This window comes from Phoxinus phoxinus (assembly GCF_949152265.1).
Source record: "Phoxinus phoxinus genome assembly, chromosome: 12".
NCBI classification, from domain to species: domain Eukaryota; kingdom Metazoa; phylum Chordata; class Actinopteri; order Cypriniformes; family Leuciscidae; genus Phoxinus; species Phoxinus phoxinus.
In genome coordinates, this window is record NC_136887.1 from 31,382,228 (window position 1) to 31,405,642 (window position 23,415).

Below are 23,415 nucleotides of genomic sequence, written 5' to 3' on the forward strand. Positions count from 1 at the left end.
GGGCTATAAGGCCAGTTTGATAGACACCTTATTGAGTTAATGCTGCAAGGATTCATTCCAAAAGCCCTAAATTGCAAGGCCATCAATCTCAGCTAGTGTTTTTCCTCACTCAAAGGGAGTCATCAATTAGGAAGCTGTGCTCCCTGTGTTCTGGCCCAGACACTGGGTCCCCCCATAATACAACAGGCCTGTCTGTGCTGAGACTGTACAGGGATGGAGAGAGAGAGAGAGAGAGAGAGAGAGAGAGAGAGAGAGAGAGAGAGAGAGAGAGAGGGGGGGGGGGGGGGGGGTATGATAGACATCACTAAGCCTGAGGGTACATCATTATTACCAAAAGCCACCTCTCCCTCTCTTTCTTTCTCTTCACTCAGCTGCTCCACCATTTATCTGTATTTATCTGTATTCTCTCTCTCTCTCTCTCTCTCTCTCTCTCTATATATATATATATACACTAACACTATCACTATTTTGTAAAAAAAAAAAAATAAGCACATAAGTTAGGAAACAGATTTATATTAGATTTATTATTAATAACAACAATAATAAGGATACAAAGTTATATATACTATATATATATATATATATACATTCTGTAATGTCTGAAATAGTGAGTCAACGAATAATGCAATTTAAATTAATATATTTACACACACACATTATTATTACTAACTACATTTTAAGTTTTATAATTAATATATGCAAAAAATATTTAGGAAGGAAACAAAATTATGGATTTTTTTTTTTTTTGTAGTTCAGGTATGGCTACTGCGTAAACATCTTTTGAGATGCTTTATGTTTAGGTTATTTCATTTGCACACTTGCTGTTTTAATTTTGTCGCAGTAGGATCAAAAGAGTGAACAAACTGTTATTGTTCCATTCATTTGAACATTTCCCGTGTGTTTTCATTAAGTTGGTCCATGCCGCCCCTCCCCCGGGTAACGGGCTCCACCCCCGCAGGTGTCCGGCAGAAGGTCCCTCTCGCCCGGGGCCCGCGGGCATCAGCGCTGAGTCCCTGCCGGTGGCGGCTGCTGGTGGACCAAATTAAATTACTGCTCGCGGTTTGTAAACAACACAAAGCCAATGATACGCTTAATTACGCTTTTGACACTTCAACGAGACGCGTGTAGAAACGCGATCGGAACGAAAGACACAAAAGATGGATTACAAGAAACACAATAATCCTTGAAGCAGATGCGTTTAAATTAAACATGTTTCGCTATAGTGCTTTCATTGTTGATCTATCTATCTATCTATCTATCTATCTATCTATCTATCTATCTATCTATCTATCTATCTATCTATCTATCTATCTATCTATCTATCTATCTATCTATCTATCTATCTATCTATCTATCTCCAGTGCTTTCAGAGAACCATATGTTTGATTAATTCTTTATCAATAAGTAAACTAATAATGCCCTTTTTAAATGTTTCATGTTAAATGCACATATAGGCCTATACATGGCACAAATGAACCAACATGGTGTCTATCACCGTTAAATGGAAATTTCCTAAAATTTCAACATTTTCATACTGAAAAAAACTAAAAAAAACTAAATAGGGGGTCTTCCTCAATTACTAATAATCTGTAATCTATGAAGACATACAACTTGATTTAAACTAATGAAATTGCTGAAAACAATTCATGCCTTTGGAAACATGGTCATTCCAGTGAAAGATCACATATGAGAACAATTCATTTAATTAATTAATACATCAAAATACACACAAATAATTACACAAATACATATAGCCTATTTTAGTAAATCATATTTTCGTTTGTTTACGACCTGTGCCATGATCAATACATTTACTGCCAGACATGTCCTGAAATGGTATAAGAAAATACAGAATAATGAGAAAACAAGGGAAAAATATGTCATCCGTTTTACAATTGTTTTATTTTATTTAGAAACATTGCGTGCCAGATTAACATAAATATATCTTGCTTTATATTTACATCGAATAGATTAAAAACCTCGAGTTATAATCTTTTTACTCAATTAATAAATGCAAATTCTGATAATACATAATACTAAGTAAAAGAAGATAATTTCAAATGTATAACAAACGCATGCATACAAAATAAATTATACGAATGCGTTTTAATATTATTTTGCCTCTTATCTCATTCATTCAATAATAATAAACTAAAAAAATAAAGCTCGAATTAAACTATACATCCAAAAACGAAACAAAATGATTTTTCTTCCTTTACCATCCCTATTTCTCCCAAACGCCCTCTGCGCGCAAAATTCATATCGACAAAGTGAATAAAACAATTCATTATTCCAACACTTTATCTGTTCCAGGTCACACAAGACCTTGCGATGTTATCCCGTCTCCCCTGCCCTCACACCTCTCATTTAGCCCACATTACCAGATGACGTATCGGAGATCCCGGTGCGCTCTTTTGGCGGTCCGTCCAGTTGAAGCCGTCTGATCGGGCAAGCAGGCGCCAGGTTCTCCCGGGGGAGAGAGACAGTCAAGGACTGCAGCTCGAGATGCAGAATAACGTAATTCAATCTGCTCCGAATTCAACCTAATTACAGCAGAAAGCACAACAGTCATGGGAGGGATGGAGAATGGTGCAATGGATGCGAATGCTCTCTTTGACAGGCTCTCTCTCACACACACACACACACACACACACACACACACACACACACACACACACACACACACACACACACACACACACACACACACACACACACACACACACACACACACACACACACACACACACACACACACACACACACACACACACACACACACACACACACACACACACACACACACACACACACACACACACACACACTTGAGGGGGCACGAGGCCAAGATGCACACGAGGAAATGCTGAAGGTAAAAGGATGTACTGACACTCAGCCAGAGTTGTTGCGCCATTTCTCTGAAACACACCAGGCTGAAGTCTCTTTGGAAGCTTCTAATAGATTAAGACGATTAAAAATAATAAAAAATAAAGAAATATAGGTCAATTATAGTCTACTATAATTATATAATAATTAACAGCACAGTATTATATGTAATTATACATTTAATACTAATAATTTAAAATAACTATTTAGGGTTAGGATTAGGGTTTGGTTTAGTTGCATGTAATGATGGATAATTTTCAGTTATAACTATAGTAACTACATGTCCTAACATGTAATAATGACACTGTAAAATAAAGTGTTACAATTAATTATTAGTGGTTTGTTCCGCAATAGCAGCTGTATTAATGCACAACTGCAACAGTAGCGGTTACAATGTAAAAGATCGTCTTGCATTTAAAGTGAAAAACAGATGCATTGCACAGTCAATCCTCATAATCTATAGATGGATGCAGCTGTGATGGGTGGGATTTTCCTTTCAAACCCACGTGCCGGGTTCATATTGAACATGTCGGCAGGTGTTCTGGCAATACATTTTAATGGCTGTTATGTTTTTGTTTGATTGTTTCTCGCTATAAAAAAAGCTCTACGTGAATTTGCTTAGATTGACAGCTCATGTAAATAACTAGGAAAAAGAGACTCGGAGTAACTAGCCTATTTCGCTACTGACTCATCTCATTCTTTATGTAGCGTTGCAATCGCCATTTGTCATGAGCTGTGCTGCTTGGTATCGCCTTCCAATCCCTGTGGCACCATATTGAGCAAACACCATCGCAGTTGTTTGCAAATCTCCAAAAGCGCACTGAAACAGGTTATACAGGGCAGCGGGTCACCGAATCTGTTGAAAAGCGCACTGTGACAAATTCTTTTTGTCTTCGCTTTGTCTTTACTTTATTATCAGCATCGCCTGGAGATTCCGATTTATCAACGACCCCTATACACCCTCAACATCCTTGCCAAGACATCGCCTACGGGCAACCAGCTATAAGGGCTTTATATTGGGCTTGCACTGGTAGGAAGGCCGCTTTAGAAGGCTTCGGGCATGAACCAAATTAAAGGATTAGGGGGGGGGGGGGTTAAAGTATGCTTTCGTTTTACGTACAAACATTTCAGTATCCACAAAAGTTTGAGTGCGCAAAATGCGCTCGCGAACAGAAATCGCTTGCGGAGGTAACCATGGCAACAGCTGCTCGTTATTAGCTATGCGACACTGGCAGAAGTAGCATCAGATATTATATTATACATCACAAGATACAAGAAAAATTTCCAAAGACAATTTGGTTGAGCCCTGAAAATCACTGGCAGAAATAATTTTGAAAAGTAGGCCTACGGTTCTGATTTGCTTACAAATTACGCATGCATTTCAGATTTTCTCATCTGAAAATAGCGTTTTCAGTCTTGATTTATACATTGCAATGTTTTAACAGGACATTAATTGGATGGATTTTAGAATAAACACTCCATTGCACCTAATGAAATGAAACAAGAGTTGGGTAGGCGCGGTTTGTCAGGTTCAATAATTCGAGTGCTTCTTAGTGTTAAAAATAATTACAACTTAAAGCAATTAGTAACCATTAGATAATATTTTGCCTCCGCGCGAAAATGTAATTGTGTTTAACATTCACTGCTGACGAAAACAACTCGAGAACGCGGGGAAGCGTTTGCTTCTGGAATTTAATTCAACTCAATAACAGCAAGAGAGAAACGCAATTAAAATATTTCCAGCACAGTTCATTTAGTCCGATAATAACTGTGGTTAAAATAAAGCAATCTTAGGGAAAATAAGTGCTGCAGGAATATGAATGTGCAAGAAATTAGATCTACTATTGCATACGTGTATATAGAGCACAAAATGGCATCAGGGCCAAATCATGGAAATGAAAAACTAATATTTAATCAAGATTGTTAATTATGATTGAGCTTTATTTCTTAACTGCTTCGTGATGAAGATGCAGATTATGACCCCCAGATATGGGCCTTTAAAACCGTGATGCTCTCAAACTGAAGGCAAACGATTATGATGGCAGATCTATGACAAACTTTTAAGAGAACCAACTCACTACTATGAGATGTTTTGTTGCACAACACGACCTCGTGCAGTTAAAAGCCACGACTCCAGGATGCGTTATCCGACATCACCGAGAACCAACAACATGTCTCCTACTGACACACACACACACACACACACACACACACACACACACACACACACACACACACACACACACACACACACACACACACACACACACACACACACACACACACACACACACACACACACACACACACACACACACACACACACACACACACACACACACACACTTCTTATTGATACAGCTTTGTATTCAGAAAATTGATTTTTATGCTTCCCTCTAGCCACTTTGTGCTGCGGAGAAATATTTTTATTCGTGCGAAAGCTGAAATAAGTACGTAATAAAACGATGATATATTAAATTCGTTTTCCTTGCTTTCAGGTTTTATTATGCGCCATTTTTCATTTTTATTGAATTGAAAGCGGAGAATCTTCCACTGTAGCTTCAGGCAGAAAAAGGTTAAATTATTTGCGCCAATCACAGCGGCTTCTGCATCACTAAAGGCAACTGATGCTTCTCTGGCTTCAGCCTTTATTTTACGCACCCAAAGGCTACAGTGCACTTCAATGAAATTCACTTTCATTTGATTAAGCAAACGCATTGCCATGTGTAAAGCTGCATGTTTCTGTACCCTTGACAAACCCCGAAGAGCTCTTTCCAGAATTGAACTAAACATTTTGGCCTTTATTGGATGGGATAATTAACAGCATCAACCCTGTGGTTTGCAAGTTAGTTTTTTATCTTTCACAACATTAAAAATGAAGCCTGCTTTTTATTACGGTTATTATTCTAATATAGCTCAACCATGTCAATATAATTGTCCTGCAAAATTCACCTTTTTACAAGAGTCAATGGCAAACAAGACAAAAATGAGAAATCTTTTTAAAAACATAGTTTAAACCACAAGTTGTAATCGTTGTATTCATGTTCGTTTCACACATTTTTTAACCTCCATATTCTATAAAAAATGTTGATGTAATGACAAATTATCTAAAAGTAATCATCCAGTACAAAAAGCATGATTAAAAGTAAAAATAAAGTCACCTTTAAAAACGATGAATAAAAAAAGCTGAAAACAAATATAATGATTATCAATACATTTAAGGTTACTCAATTTGAATTTTCATAAATAAAGGTAAAAATATGATATTGTTGGCCCAGTCAGGGTCTAAAGTTAGGCTATCTGTGTTAAATATTTTTCTTGTCACATGACAACAAAATGGCTTCCTGCAAGTTAGTTACACCACACTGACTTTCATTTGGCAGACCAAATATTGATAATATCTAAAAACAAAATCACTTCACTGCTTATTTTTGAAAGAAACAATACTATAAGATTACGCCAAACTACTTAAGTCAACGCTTTTTTAATAATTCTGCTACGCTCTATTTTCTAGGAACATCAAACATTTTATTTTTAAACGCGAGCTGTAAAACAACAGCCACGGTAAAGGAAAAAAAATAGAAGCGGGTTCTTTAAGAGAGGGGTGCGGGCGCGAGGCATTGTCTCTTTATAGAAATGCGCGAGAGCCAATGGAGACGCGCGTGACAGAGTTTGGGCAGAAGGGGTTTGTCTCACCTGCTCGAAATCACTTCAAGAGGAGCGCGAAGAGGACATTTTCAGCTCACGACAATTAATACGCACGTATCGGACAGTTAACACTTCACTTTAGATAACAGTGATGAGCTCAAGTCTGGGCCGCGCGCCTTTCTGAGGAACAGCACCACTCCAGAAACGCGGCGTTCTGTTTGCTACACAACTTGGCAACTCATCACTCCGGGATTTAACAGTGAGCGCGGAGTCCTTTCTACTGGCGAGTTGCTGTTCTAGGCATCATCATGGAACTGATAAAGAGCCAGACGCAATGCAAGAAAGTGTTGGATAACGTTGATTTAATCGTGAAGGAGTCCGAGTGATTTCTGATCTTCAGTTTTTGTGCATCAAATGGCAGCGATATAAATTGCACGAGCTCTGAGCACTTCAAGGAAGAATATTTGTTTTTGTAGTTTTTTTTTTTTGTAACAAAAAATAATAATAATATATAGGCTACGTCTGGGAATAAACCGTATTGCGCTGAAGTTTTAGGAATTAAACATCTCAACCCTCCAAGCTGTGAGTAAAAGACAGAACCACGACGATGGAGCACACGGGAATCGAAGAGGTGAACCAGACCCACCAGCAGCACGAACCCATCAGTTTTGGAATAGATCAGATTCTCAATGGTTCCGATCAGCCGAGTAGTTGCATGCTTCCGAGCCGAACCGGCGAGCCGGACTATGCGCTCGCGCCGAACGTCTACGCCAACGGCTACAACAGCGTGTACAACCCGGCCTGTTCGATGGCGGCCGGACTGGCAGGTCACTACAACGTAAACATGAACATGAATGTGAGCATGAATATGAACGTTAACGTGAACTCAGGGAATGCAGGTGGTGTCATCCGCGTCCCGGCCCACAGACCCATGCCACCCGCACATCACCCGCCGACAACAGCCCATCCACCGGGCATCGGTGCGGGGATGCCCACCATGCCCACGATACCCAGCATGGGCAGTCCCGCCAGCTTCTCGTTCCCCTGGATGGAGAGCAGCAGAAGGTTTGCGAAAGATCGGCTTACCGGTAAGACTTGATTATATTTACAGCGCTGTTAGAAAGCAGGCTATAGACTAATTATGACCAACATTCATATCAACGAAGACGGACAATTCATTTGTTGCTGACTTTTAAGGTCGATGTTATCTGCTCCAATGAGAAAATTGTTTCATTCGCTCAGAAGTACTGAATGAACATCTTTTATATCGAGAGAGAGAAAAAAAAACATCTATTTGCTGATTATTAAACTTAAATTGCTGCATGCAGATTTTCCAACGATTTCCAATAAATTAAACCCATAAATTATATAATAATAATAATAATAAAAATGTTGTTGTAAAAACAGCGGCATTTCAAATAATAGCAGAAAATATTTCATACCGAAATTCATCAAACACACAAAGACTTAAAAAAAACGCTATAGGTATTTTATTATTAAAATTCATTAGGCTACATATAGGGCCTAGTATTATACAGCTCATTTTAAAAGAGAATAGTACATCTCAAGATTACACGAATAAAGAATATTATTACTGTAAGAAATAAATTAAAAACATCACAGCAGAAATGCAAAGCTAAAAGCCTCTTTTCAGGCCCACATTTCCACTGAGACATTTTCTTTGACTGCCGTTTGCTAAAGACATATTTCAATGCATTACGATCTTTAACCATTAAAATGTAATATTCACGTTTCAATACAATAACATTTATTTGCATATAAAATAATTCTAGATGCAGAAATATAATATTTCAGCCTAACATAATTTTCAAGATTATTTTTTCTAAAGCCAATTAATTTCAATTTAAAATAAATGCTTTCTAAATGTAATATTTATTCTGTTGCCATTATTAAGTGTTTATATTTAGGTTGATGATTGTTGTAGTTTTACCCGTTTCTTTTTTCTCGCTAAAACACTTGAAGTGTCACATCTCTGCATCGCGCTTGAATTAATATGGGAAATCCTCTAAACCCCTCACTCTTTACCCGCGACACATCTGAAAACTGAGTAGACAATCTTTTGAACCAGCACGCTCACAATAATTCAGTTTTATTTGAGACAGCACTGTTGCACCAGCATCACCTCGGCCTGTGGATATTATACGTGTGTATTGCTCATAAAAACACAGTGGCTTTCAAAATCACAATTTCTTGTGGAACGGTTTTATGACACCGTCACGTCTATATTCTTGAGCTACTGTCTCTCTGGGCCATTAGGACAAATGAATGATGATCCTGTGGTTGCAGGGAGCTAAATGTTGCCAGTATGTCACAGCCAGTAGTAATGCGTAATGGCATGTTGACAAATCGTTTTAATCTACGCAAACATAATACCAATAGAGATCCAACAGAGGACGATTTTGGATAACATTTCCAAGTGGGACGAAAAAAAAAAAAAAGCATGCGTTTCTGAAGAATAGCCTAGCCTGTGTATGATTACAGAAAAGAAAACTATATTTTATTATTATTAGATTAATATTTGTGTTGGCCTATTATTGAGATTTATTCATCTTTTTATTTATTTATATATCTTTTTTTAAATGTAGATTTTGAAGAAGCAAATTCCAGATAATAAATAATAAGAAAATATAGGTTATGCATGACGTTGGTTGTCTCGTCTGAAGCCGTAACATCCTCCTCCGTTTTCCATTTGGTCAGTTCGCGTCTTCAAATGACGTCACTCATAGTCAGACGAAAAAGAAGAAGAATATGGATTTCTGCGCATTAAATATTCAGAATTCCGCTCTATTCTCATTCATTATTTAAATGAGAGAATGATATGTCAAGTGCAAATGCTCTTTTGTAAATATGCTTATCAATTTTACTCATAGTCACTTTGGGCCACTCGTTTATTATATTTTATCTCTTCCGTGCCGGCCTATTTCATTTTTTTTCTTTTTTTTTTTTTAAAGAAATGAAATGCACAGTATATATAATTATATAAACATCAGATGATGTGAAAAACACATACATATCTATATACATACAAATACAAAATAATAACTGTTTGCTGATAGCTACCATAAAAAAACAAAAAAAACCTAACACTAACTAACTAACACCTTAAATGCTGTCTTTTCATTTTCAAGATATTTAGACTAAATCATACCAACATTATAAGATATATAATAGTAGTTTTAACACTGCAATTAATTAATCCAAACAAAGCAGAGCCACTTTGCCGTAATGCGCATAGGCCTTGTTGTAAAGTCACGATGCCTGTCTGGAATAGGTTTATCTTTTTCCAGTTATTTTCACCGTCAGCTTGAATTGCATGTCTGCATTTCACCACAAGTGTCACGGCGCGTACGGGTGCACGGACAGGCCTGAGACTCGATATGCACTGCAGGCCGGACATATCATGCCGAATTGGGAGGCGATGAAAGGCTATACCACATGTTCTTTTGTTAATTGACTCCTTGGCAGTTTGCAAGTTTATAAAAATCCAGAAATGCATAAACAGATCAGTCGCTCTCAAGTCAATAAACACAGGTGCTCTGGCGATGGTAACGGCGCACGGCCTTTACGCACGGCTTTTCTGTTCCTGTTAACAGCAATGGTGATAACTACTACGTGCAAAGAGCTGTATACAACGCTGTAAGCAAAACGACTTCTGTAATAGACCATTTTCAAATACACACAATGCCAGAATCTGCACTGACACAAGAAAAACGACCGTATCCTATCATTCAAACTTCTGTTTAGTGCCTGTATTCGTTTCCGCGCGTGCTCTGAAAAGGCACTGCAGCCACTTGCACTGATTCACATAACAGTATATTCATCAGTAGGTAAATTTATTTGTGTTACCGCTGGTGGGGGCTATTGGGTCCAGCTGCATCACAACATGGGGCAGGTGATGGTCGTAATCTGATATCACTGGCCTTGGAGAAATTGCAAAATGAAATTGCATGTGGATGCCCCTCAATCTGAAATGACAATAATGATCTTTCCCACCCATAAATACAAATGATTATGAAACTGAGACGAGGCCGTGTAGCCATGGTGACAGTGTCTGAAGGGACGACGAGGCTCTCGAGCGGACGGTTTATGGCTTTTCCTGACAATTATTCTATTTTATTCGATATTTCAATTCCCAGCATGAGGGAAAATTTAAAGGCACATTCTGTTTTGCCTCACTGCGCGTAAATAGCGACAAATGCCCATGTTATATTTCAATATCGCGCTTTGAATCCATTACATGTATATTTATTAGATTTCTACAAAGGTAATATTCGCAATGGGAAAGGCAGGCGCTGTCGCATGAAGGTGATATCACGTATAACTGATTTTATTACTGGCCGCATATTCTCCAAGGCAAGCTTTGATTTTTTGATGTGCTCACCATAAATTTTATTACACAGACTTATCATTTAGAATTCCCTCTGCTGTCGAGACTGAATACGGGGATTGTTTTTGTTTCCATTTGACCCACATATGTATCTGCGGAGGAGTGTTTCTGTGAAATGTATTATTAGTTTTGTTCTGCAATCTGCACACCTGACATATAGTAGAAAAGAAAAAATAACACCGATCAAGTAAAAGCTGTGACATCACATCGACAGCAGAAAAAAACAAAACCATCACGCACGGAGACATAAACCCTATATCATATATATAGCCTACCTATATAAAAATAGAATCAAATAATATTATTAATTTATTTTCATAATTTTGATGTCAAACGCTCAAGGATCAGACCGAATATTATCCGTGTGCGTAATTGATGATGACGCGTGCCGCCTGTCACTCAAGATCAGCGCTTTAATTAAAAGCAATCAAATCCAATTACGCACAGGAATGAAGAGTCTATGCGCTTAATCCAATCAGAAGTCTTTTTACTAGCCTTGTCTAATAAAATATGACAAATAAACTAATGATCTGGGTATTAGGAATGTTCTGATCAAAATAAAATATCGAAATACATCAAATTATGACACCTTTTTTTAAATCAGGTACTCTAAAAATGAAGCTGGACCAAAACAGATTCAATGTCAGCTTGACCTGGTGTCAGGAATCCCAGCGTGACTAGTGTGTGAACTGTTGAGAAGTTCTTCTGAGAGCAGCAGTGAATCTTCAATTACACCAGAACGTGAATGAATGTAGTTGAGTTGACATTTACAGATCTCCAACATGGTATTATCTGAACTCCAACCTGAAAAACATCTCTCTGTCTTCACACATGGCCAGCCAACCATTGCAAGACCCAAGTTCAGCCACAAGGATCACAGAACACCTTGGTCAAAGGTCACTCGCTTGGTTTACTCAAAAACAGGGCTTTACACTCCAATTATTTGTCATATTCCAATTCCTTAATTTCATTTTGTCCCATTTATTTTAGGATAGTCAAACCTTTTTCAAGTTATTCTGTCTAAATTAACTATGCAATTTAAAATAATTATCTAGAATAATTATCTAAAATAATTATAACTGTTTAATCTCTCCCTTTTACGTTTTCTTTTCACAAAATTACAATTCATACACACTACACTGTCCATATAAACATTTGCTTTAAATGTTCCATTCATTTGGGATTCCATTGCAACACGGAATCAAACAGACAGATTTTTCCAATACAGGAATTACCTGTAGGGACATGTCTAAATGTAAGAATAATATACATACTGTGTGTGTGTGTGTGTGTCACACACGCACTGTGTTGATTTAATAATAATACATTAAATACATTAAATAATAGTATATTATATTAACAATGATATATTGTACATACATTTATATTCAGGGGTGTAACCTCCATATACAGACATGTGAGGGACACAATTCATATTCGTGGTTGATAATATGGGCTTTTCCATGGTTGATGACATTTGGTCTATAACTTATTCCTGAATATGTGGTTCCATCCTTGTTTGTATTCATCAAATGGCGATGACAGTTTGGCACACACACTGCTTATGTAGCATAAGAGAGGCAGTCTCATCATCATCCATTTGCTGTTTGAACTGAGTAAATGAATGTTATTAAACATAACATAACATGCATAACTGCATGACCTGTGATTTACTTACGTAGTTTCCTCGTTTGTTTCATTCAGTTACACAACACACATACACTATCCAGCTTACACATCAGGAGAGCAAACACTGTTCTGGACAAGCAAAACATTATAGGTTTGACTCCTTGACTGGGTTCCAATTTGTTACCCTTTAAATGAAACATCTCACCATGTCTGGGAGTCATTTTACGACTCCAAAACACTGTTTCTGAACATGTTTCTTTCAAGGTGTTTATATCACTTATTCACAGCTGATTCCACAACTAATATTAGTAGCAAAAAAATAACAGAAAGGAGGGCAAAAAAAAAAAAAAAAAAAACATACAAAGAATTCTGTATACAAAAATCAAGACCTCTGTTGTAAAACCATGAATAATGCATAATACAGAAGGAGTGAATGAGAAATGGACCTGAGTTCACTGCTGCAAACACTTTATATAAACCTGAAATATAATGTGTCCATGTGCTGAAGTTTAAAAACAGTCGCGTTCGGAGGTAACCATAGCAACGGTGCACAGATCGAAGCTCAGTTCACTTCAGGAAAACGAGTCACAAATAGAAATCACTTAAAACCTGTACGTTTTGTTTAGAACGTCGTTAAGAATGTTGAATGACTCATTTTGATGTTCATTTATATCATCACCTTTCATCCAAATTAAATAGGCTAGGCCTACTCATTTCAGAATATGATATACAGGCTATATGACCCAGTGTTTAATTCTGCCCTATGATCATCGATTTACTTGCACTATTACGACGGTATAGCTGAAGACTTAAAAAAAAAATACAATACATAAATATAGAATTAACTTCTTTTTTTTTTTTTTTTTACAAAACAAGAACAAATTTTAGCCTATACCTAATAACCATTTGCAAGTTATCAAACGTAATTTTCAGAAATGTAAATATTATTATAGGATACAATTATTTTAATGACATCACAATTAGCTTATGTAGCCTATAATTCTACATTATTTAATGGTTCTGCGTGAATATTATTTGGCTAACTGAAAGTGTTAACGAATGCAAATATGTTTCACCTTTACTCACGCCCAATTCCTGTTTTTTCCAGCAGCTCTTTCGCCGTTCTCCGTGACACGACGGATCGGTCACCCGTACCAGAACCGAACTCCGCCGAAGAGGAAAAAGCCGCGCACGTCGTTCAGCCGCGTGCAGATCTGCGAGCTGGAGAAGCGCTTCCACCGGCAGAAGTATCTGGCGTCCGCGGAGCGCGCCACGCTCGCCAAGGCCTTGAAGATGACAGACGCACAGGTCAAAACCTGGTTCCAGAACAGAAGAACAAAATGGAGGTGAGTGAAAATATACGATTTTAAATGCATTGTTTTGTTCATCCCAAATCAGTCAAAATGTTGTTTTAATACAAGAAAGAAGGGACAATACCTAGAATAGCATATGTAACACCAGCACTTTCACCAATTAGAAATGAGCACAACCAACACATTTCTGGTGACATTTTACTTTTTCAATATTATTTGCCAATATTAAATATCAATATTAAACTAAATTTGATAACCACGAATTTATGCACACATTTAAAAATGTCCTTCTATTAGAAATGAAAACTTTATCTTTGAAAATGGCATTATTTTTTCAAATTTTTTGTGCTAACTTAGATTGCCTTTATTTGTAGGCCTGCTATTTATTTATAGTTACTCCTAGTCGTGTTCACAACATTATATATTTGGCAATACATGATTATATATTTCCCAATAACAGCTATAATTTAGTCAGAAATGAGCTTAAGTGAAGGGGGCATTTAGGCCAAGTTGAAAATACTTTGAATCTGCAGAGGTTTGCATTTTTATTTGTTTATTTATTTTCCATTGGACACCAATTGCCTTGACCAAGCAGAAACGTTGAAGCTCTTAAAAGGCTCTGTGGAAACTTGCTGTCCATGCAGTACAGAACCTATACTTCTGAATAATTGAGAGCATGTCCATCCTTTCCCCATAATCTACTCAAGCTTTTGCTGTTGGCTCTTTTGGAGCAAATAAGTGCCCAATCTAATTAAGAGCAGGCTTACTTACCTTTGGTTTTACCAACAGGCAAGACAAGAGCTGGCTGAGCGTGATTTATTTATAATGAAGCTGAGTCATGGCCTTTCACAAATAAAAATGTATTATGGTTGTTTCAGCCTACTCATCAATATTTATGGAGCTCAACTTAATTCAACAATTATCTGTATCTGATGAAAGCTGCTTGGAAACATTCATTAGCCTGGGCCCTTCTCTGCACTGTTGAACTTGCAGTGCCTCTTAGGAATGAAATTCTGGTAAATCTTACACCAACCAAACCCGAATATCAATTGAATTTATCAACACTGAAAACATTTGATCTCAAAATGAATTCAGATTTCAGAAAGGCCTCTATGAAAATCATACAGTCTAAAGACCTCATCTTCCATGACCAAACCTGTCCGCCATGAGGGTCTAAGCCGCTGCTATACCTGCCGCCCGGCGCATTAGCCACACGTCACAGCTAAATGCATCACTGTAATGTGATTGCACTTGGCTCATTTGATCACAGGCTTGTTACGCGTACGATCGACACACAAATACATCCTTCATCCTCAAAGTGTCTCTAGACTACAGTCGAATATTATACATCACGACAAAACTGGAAAACCTGGCGGGAATTGCAGCACTCGTTTGTTTTTAGCTGTTTTTCTTTGCATTTTCTATGATGCAAGTGATCACACTTTAACCATTTATTATCTTAAATGTGATAAAATATTAAAACATGGCATTATACATAAATGGTACTTGTATAACTTAGTTTTAAGAAATCTTTAAATATACATTAAATATGCATTAAATGACCCAAACAAGTGTCTCAAAAAATATGTTGGAAAATGTGCAGTTTTGTTACTTTAAAGAGTCATATATATCCTTAAAAATAATTTTGTTGGTGCAACCTGTAGTTAATGATTTTTTTTTTTTTTACTTTTTTTTTACTTTTAAAAACATTTTTAACTACCATTTGTTTTCTGCTTCGCTCACAATTAGAAGAAAAGGTTCTAAATAACTTTAAAGGGTTCTGTCAAGTGCTTCAACCTTTCAGGGATTTCCATCATTTAATGGATTTAGTTTTAATTAAATTAAAAATTTTAGTACATTTTATGAATTAAGAAAACACATTTATCACAAAAAAAATGTGAAAGAACCTGTAAACATGAAAGTATTCTGCAATATTTTAAGACATTTCTCCTTATATAGAACCATTTTGTTATGCAGGGTTTTTTTTAAAAAATGTAAGGGGTTAAAAAAAAAATCAACTTTTATATATTCAAATTAAATACATTTTCAGCTAATTTTATGGTAAAGGGATGGGTTACCCAAAAATGTAAATTATTTTTATTTATTCACCCTCATGTTGTTCCGAACCTGTATGACTTTCATTCTTCATACAGTTTTTTTTTGTCCATACAATGAAAATCACAATGATAAGGAACGACACGAGGGTGATTAAACGAGAGATTTTGAATGTTTGAGTGAACTATCCCTTTAAATAAATGCAGCTGGTAAAAAAGATTAATGATGTTCAATCTATCAAAGTACATATCAGGTCCCCGGACCAATAAAATAGGATTCATTCATTGTTTTGTCACGTACTGTTGTATAATAATATTCACATCTGTTATGCTGACAGCTCAGGCTACATTCAAGGCATTATTAAATGTACAGTACCATTAACATTCACATGTTTCATTCAGAACGACTTTAGTCATAACGCATATTGTTATTTTTCACAAGGGCATGACATCTCTTTTGTGAATGCGGAGAGCTCAGATCTCTCAAGGTAATTAAAACCAGCCTAGGACCTGCACTAGATAAACATGTTAGTTGACATAATCCACTTTTGTATTTGAAAAGGGGCTCTGTCACTGCACATCATGTTGACTTCAATCATGCGTCTCTGATGACAGGAGGCAGACCGCTGAGGAGAGAGAGGCTGAGCGACAGCAAGCCAACCGTCTGATGCTTCAGCTCCAACAGGAGGCCTTTCAGAAGACCCTGAGTCAACCGCTCCAACAAGACCCTCTCTGCCTACACAACTCCTCGCTTTACGCCCTGCAGAACTTACAGCCGTGGGCCGATGACAACAAGGTGACGTCCGTCACCTCAGTCGCATCTGTGGTCTGACCAACTCTCATGTGTGCTAGTTAATTGAGAAAGGATTTTATAGTACATTGTAGGACACCAATTAGACATTAATTTGGGTGGATCTCTCACATTCTCACTTGGACTCTGTACGACGCCATACGTTTTTTTTTTTTTTTGCTCTGTAAAAACGTCTTTTCCAGTCACATGGAAAGAATCGATTCAATTCCAATGATTTTTGACAGGATCAACTTTGAGCCTGGGATAAAAATCGCTAGAGCAATTTCAGAAAAAACCCAATAACAGATTAAACCGTATTTTTTGTGTATTTGTTTGTTTATCACTCAAGCATTTTTCAGAAATGTGCATATTTAAGTCTTGGCGTGGAGCAAAAACCTTAATGCATTCCCAGTTACAGTGGAAACCAAACAAACACAAGCACACCCAGTTTACATGTTCATTCCCACCTGAATCTGACTGGTCATTTGCTCGACCCTTACACATTCTCGTTCCTCTTTCTTCAGCTACCCATCTAAGAGAGGGACGGGCTATGTCCTTTCCAACCCCAAAACCGCAAAGCTGTCTGATGAATTTCACCCATCAAGACGGCTGTCTACGTGCCGTTTGGCAGCAAGGAGACTGACTCAACACCAGACTCGTTCATTCTTGTTCTTTTTATTTGTGTTTTTTTTTTTTTTCCTTTGGACTTTGTAAGATGTGTTTGTGATGCATGTTCTCTACATTTCTTGTATGAAGAGATGGACTAAAAACTGTTAGTTCTTTCAAGCTGGAGTCCTTCCTAAAACGCACTTTGGAAGCAATTATGGAGGCGCTCTCTCTGGATTCTTCATGACGTGACGTTTAAAGGTGTTTTATATTAAAAAGAATCGTGACTTCTAAGACTATTCTTTTTCCTCCTCTGTGAATTTATTTTAAAACATTCTCCTAGGTGAAGCGTGTCATTTTTGCACAACTACAGAATAGACGATTGCAGAAATAAATGGCAGAACGGCTGCATGCAATTGGTTGAGCCAATGTTGCCGTGTTGGGCTGATCGGGATAGCACCCCCACAGTTTTTATAACTTTTAAGGAAATCAAATGGCTTATTTTAAAGGGATATTTCACCCAAAATGTTTAATTCTGTCATTAATTACTCACGCTCATGTTGTTTCATTTTCAAAACACAAACTGAGAGCTTTCTGTCCCTCCACGTAACTACCACTTTGACACTTCAAAAAGTTCATAAAGAGATTGTAAAACTAATCCAATATTGAGCGGTTTAGTCCAAATTTTCTGAAGAGACACGATCGCTGAAGAACAGATTTAATTTAGGGTTTTTATTCACATTTAAACATTGATCAGCGAACATAAACAGAATCTCAACCGAACCTGTATGACGAGTGAGAATGAACCTCATTGGTTCTTGAGAAGCTCAAACGTGCTGCGTAACACGAGAACAAACCTCATTGGTTCTTGAGAAGCTCAAATGTGATGCGTAACACAAGAATGAACCTCATTGGTTCTTGAGAAGCTCAAACGTGCTGCATAACACAAGAATGAATCTCATTGGTTCTTGCAGAAGCTCAAACGTGCTGCGTAACACAAGAATGAACCTCATTGGTTCTCGGACGTCAAGTGAACATGCTTGTGCTTACGTTTACTGATGTGTGAGTTGATCAATGTTTATATCTGAATATCCTAAATTCAATCTGTTCATAAGAAAGCGATCGAGTCTCTTTCGAGTCGACAGAAGGACAGAAATCGTTCAGATTTCCATTCATGAGGGTGAGTAAATAATGACATAATTTAAATTTTTGGGTGAACTATCCCTTTAAAATTGACGAACAATTACACAGATCACTTTTTTAATTTTACTACCTATTTTTAGTCCAAATCATTATTCATCAACTTTGAACTTCATCAGCAAAATTGATGATAATTGAGTGCAGTTGTATACAAAAAACACGTTCTTGGCGTATTTTGAAAGCATTCATCACCCATGTCCACCCAGACACTGTAGGGGCGTAAACAACCGATAGGATCTCTGTGAGCCGAAACAGCAGTCAAAACAGGCCATCGCATTGGTTACCACAGAGGAGTGATATACACGTAACACAGGGAGGGGACGTGGAATCATAGCAGTTTTATTCACAGTAAATGAGCCTTTACATTCTGTTCTCCACACGACTGCATCTCCCAGGAAATGCTAAAGCAGTAAACCGATCATGGCTCTCCACAGCAGAAAGAGCCAGCAGTTGACTGGAACACAACAGGAACAACGGGAACAATAATACTGTTGGACTTGTGAGATTAGCCCAATTAAACATTAACATCTTGGAAATTGTTTCTGAAATTATAGAAGACATTTAAATAAAGTACACACGCATTGCGTTTTCATGTTTATGGGGACATTTTGTCCCCATAATGTAGGGTTAACAAGGCCACACACACACAGCTTGTTTCCTTATGGGGACCTCAATTTAGGTCCCCACGGTGACCCCATGAGTCTGTGTGCATTCAGGTTGTCCCAACTGGGTTTGAAAAACGTACACACACACACACACACACACACACACACACACACACACACACACACACACACACACACACACACACACACACACACACACACACACACACACACACAATACTTTGGGGTCAGTAAGATTTTTTTTTAAATATATAAATTCATACTTTTATACAGAAAAGACACGTTAAATTGATCAAAAGTGTCAGTAAAGATATTTTTTTATAGAAATAAACTATTTAAAATAAATGCTTTTGTTTTTAACTTTCTCTTTATCAAAGAATCCAGCAAAGAAAGAGCATGGTTTCCACAAAAACATTATTTAATATGCTTTTTACACGATTTTTATCCAAAGCAACTTACATTGCATTCAAGATGCAATGTATTATTATATTGTTTAAATATGAATGTTTTCAGCATTGATAATAATCAGCAAATTATTATCAAATCAGCATATTAATGATTTCTGAAGGATCATGTGACACTGAAGACTGGAGTAATGATGCTGCAAATTCAGCTTTGATCACAGGAATAAATTACATTTCAAAATATATTGAAATACAAAACAGTTGTTTTAAATTCACAATACAATCACAATATTACGGTTTTTACTAGCCCTGGCGAGCATGAGAGACGTCTTTCAAAAACATTTAAAAAAAACGTACCAACCCCAAACTTTTGAATGGCATATCTTTTAAAAACTACATTTCATAAGAATAAAAGTAAAGTATGCATCTTTTAAATCAAACCTTCCTTTGTGTATACTCTCTGCTCTTATAAAATGGTTACGTTTTTTTCAGGCTATATAAGCAGAAGGACGATGTCTGTTTTAGCAATCACACACTCCTGTTTTGTTTAGCTAAGTTTGACGCCATCTCGCCTGGTTAAGATCCTGTCAGTGTGAGTCGGTTGCCGCGGTAACGCCTCTTCTACCCTCATTTCCTCTGTCAGTCTTCCAGCCGCTTTCATCTTCCTGTCTATCCTGCCGCTGCGACGTGACTTGGCTCATTTTGCCGAAATTCCTTTCGGTCTCTGTTTTCGAAAAATCTCTATTGTGTTTGGCCACAGGTGCTCTGAGCTTCTCTTTCTCCTCCTGATGTGCCATTATGTTTTTGTTTGTGTTGCCCTATCTACCTGAGGGCCCTCACCTCATACAATAAAATGTTGCCACACAAGATGAGCGAGAGGTTAAAGTATCACACTTCCCATCTCACTCAATGTTAGACAGGCTCTGGTTTATCTCACAGACGCTACAAACCAATATGGCCTCCACTTCTTCATAATAAGTCTGCATTTTCAATTACATCAGATGTCCAACAGTTCAAAGATCCAAATGCATTTTCCAAACACAACCAGAAGAATAAACACAGTCCTTAAAGATATAACAAGACTAACAAAGGGCCGAACATACCAGAACAGTGAAAAACACAACGCATCATCCATACAATAATCCATACATCTCATATCATCTGACAGCTCCATTTGGCAGCTATCTTGGTGTGCTAAAAATAGACTGTATTGACATGTATTATTTTTTTTATCTTATATAGATGAAGTGATGTCTGTGTCTATAGTCAAATCTTCCGAAAGAATTCAATAAAAGCCAACATTTCTTTTTATCAAAGCGAAGAATGACATACTACGGGACACTCGCTATACAATTTAATGTAGCATAAAAAGGCTTTTTCACACAATGTCGGGTTGTCAAAAAGCATCACCATAGGAAAGCAACACACACAAACAACTGATATACCTGCAGTTACTGACACATCTAAATTGCGATCAGCTTTGTGAAAATCAGATAGCTGGTTCTCTTCCAGAAAGCGATACAGGTCTGCAAAAACATTCCCGTGAAAGTGAGAAGTTGGGAAAATATCTAAGAACTGAATTTCTCATCATTATAATAAAGTACGAAAGACAGGCCTATTAACACTTTAAAGTCTGGCATGAAATAATAGCCTGACAAATATTTTGTATACATATTATATATATATATTTTTTTTTTACATGAACAGTTAAGGCAAAACATAAAAGTTTTTTTTTTTTTTTCAAATGTGTTTTGTTTTGTCATATTTGATACATCCGTCTTTTGTGGTTCATACTGTGTGATATAGTGAGAATATGGATCTCAAACTCGGAAAAACACCTCAATTGTATTCAGAGGCCCAAACTGGGCATTCATAGTCAATTTGGTGCAGAGTGCAGACTATTAGTCAAGTTGTTATAGCCAAAAAATGTAAGATGAAATTTGGATAGCTTGTAAATTAATGTAAATCAGTCACATCTTTGTAACAGTATATGGCAGACTTTCATAAAAGGCATATTAATATCAGTAGTCTCCCAATAATGTCTTAATAAGATGATGTAAACTTTAAAGGCTTAGTTTTATGATCAAAATAAACACAATGCAATACAATGGTGATTAAGAGGTATATCAATCTAAATCTTGTCATCTATCATATTAGATACATTTAAACATTATTTTATTTCTAAAAGTAAACCTAAGTTGGTTAATTTCAGAAAATGTTCATCCAAAGTTATTGTTAAGTTTACTTTATAAAAAAATCAGTAAAGATTTAACAGCAAAAGACAGTGAACCATGACCTGAAACGGGATGTTTTGAGAATGAGCCTATACAGGCTTTCTATTTTCTAGAAAAGCATAAACTATCAATCAGACGGACAGAAGGCATGTAGTAGATTTGTGTGCAAGTTTTCACATTTTCAGCAAAGCTTTTACAATGTTGATCATTTAAAAGCCATATAAATTAATGTATCAAATCAAATATGATTAATGGGCCCATTTTTTGGCAGATTTTAGATAATCTGGCTAGTAGAGAAATGTATAAATAAATATTGTAGGCTACTGTATGTTTCAGCAAATAATAGCCTACAATTAATATCCACCATGCAATTTCATTTCAAAAGGTAGCTACCTGAATTAAAAAGAAAAATGTATATGTTAATAAATACCTCATACTAACATGACGACACATTTGAACTCTCCTTTTGAGGGTTTATGAGAAAGAACTGAAAGTGTCGGCAGGACCAGAGACTACAAAGAGCTCTCTGAGATCCGACAAGCACGCATGTGTTCTGGGGTGTGTCGTCAGACCAGCATGTCTTTGTGTGTGTGTATACGGGTCACTCACGTTAAAGTGCTGCTGCATGTTTTGAGCGGGTTTCTTTCAAGATGGCCTTTTTCACCAAGCGCCTGCATGAAGGGTGGAACTGGAAGCGGTTATCTTCGTCCTTTTTATGGCTGTCACCTCTAACAAAGCAAAAAAACTTTGTTCTTGTGAATAGGAAATCAAGTAAATCCTCTGAAGAGTTTAATAAATAGTCGAAGAGCGACATGGCCTATGAAGCACGAGGCGTCGGTTGCCTCAGCAATGGCGCGTTCGAAACGAAGCTTCGAACACTTTACGAATCTTTTGATCTTTCGAATCAGTGCTTCGGAGTGTGCATTAAAACTCACCAAGTGATCCTGTTTCGAAACCAAAATTAATATATAGTTGTAAGTTACCAATGTTGGGTAGCTACTAAATAATCTAATTAGGCCGAGCCTACTGCAATTTTCCATTTTCCCTTGAAAAAGTAAAGTTGGCCTAATGGATTACTCTCTAGCTAGCCTATATATTTTTCTTTCTTTCTGTAATAGCTAATTACTTTTTATGTAGCCTAATTGCATTAAATATTGTTTAGACTGACTATAGAATTGTAAAGCAATACTGGATTTATTAACATCAATTATGTTAAAATGTATGCTTTTGATGTAACATCTTTTGGTCATTTCAAGAATAATTTATGCAATTGTATAGTTTATTTGAAAGAATCAAAAGTTCAGTTTTTAACTGGTCGAGGCTGATATGGGATTTAGAAAGGCCTACTTATTATAATTACTATCTATACAGTAATCTAGTACACTGTTGAAGATGTAAGCTAATTATAGCTAGTAATTCATTACTTCTGAGTAACTTACCCAACACTCTGATCTCAAATCAGTTTTATAAATATTCATAGAACTGGTATAAATGTCTTAAAATTCCATTTGTTAAAGTGTTTACAAGTTTCTTGGTAAACAAAATAAATGCCACACATGAATAAATTACTAAATTACATATAATATATATATATATATCAGTGGCGGCTGCTGGTCT

At 36.8% G+C, this 23,415-nt stretch overlaps 1 protein-coding gene across 6 annotated transcripts; it reads left to right on the top strand.

Annotated features, from left to right (window-relative positions):
* The first annotated feature begins 6,546 nt into the window (after positions 1–6,546).
* Positions 6,547–17,635, top strand: tlx2 (T cell leukemia homeobox 2). 6 transcript variants are annotated; one of them, XM_079631231.1, is made up of 4 exons: positions 6,547–7,622; positions 13,680–13,917; positions 16,554–16,734; positions 17,253–17,635. In XM_079631231.1, exons 1-4 carry the CDS (start codon positions 7,142–7,144, stop codon positions 17,262–17,264), a joined length of 912 nt encoding a protein of 303 aa, XP_079487357.1. In that variant the 5' UTR covers positions 6,547–7,141; the 3' UTR covers positions 17,265–17,635. The 6 variants fall into 6 exon arrangements, 4 of the variants coding, with proteins under 4 accessions (XP_079487357.1, XP_079487358.1, XP_079487356.1 ...); XR_013799819.1 differs by having other exon boundaries at positions 6,595–7,622; positions 13,683–13,917; positions 16,501–16,734; XM_079631232.1 differs by having other exon boundaries at positions 6,775–7,622; positions 13,683–13,917; positions 17,253–17,633.
* The last annotated feature ends 5,780 nt before the right edge of the window (positions 17,636–23,415 follow it).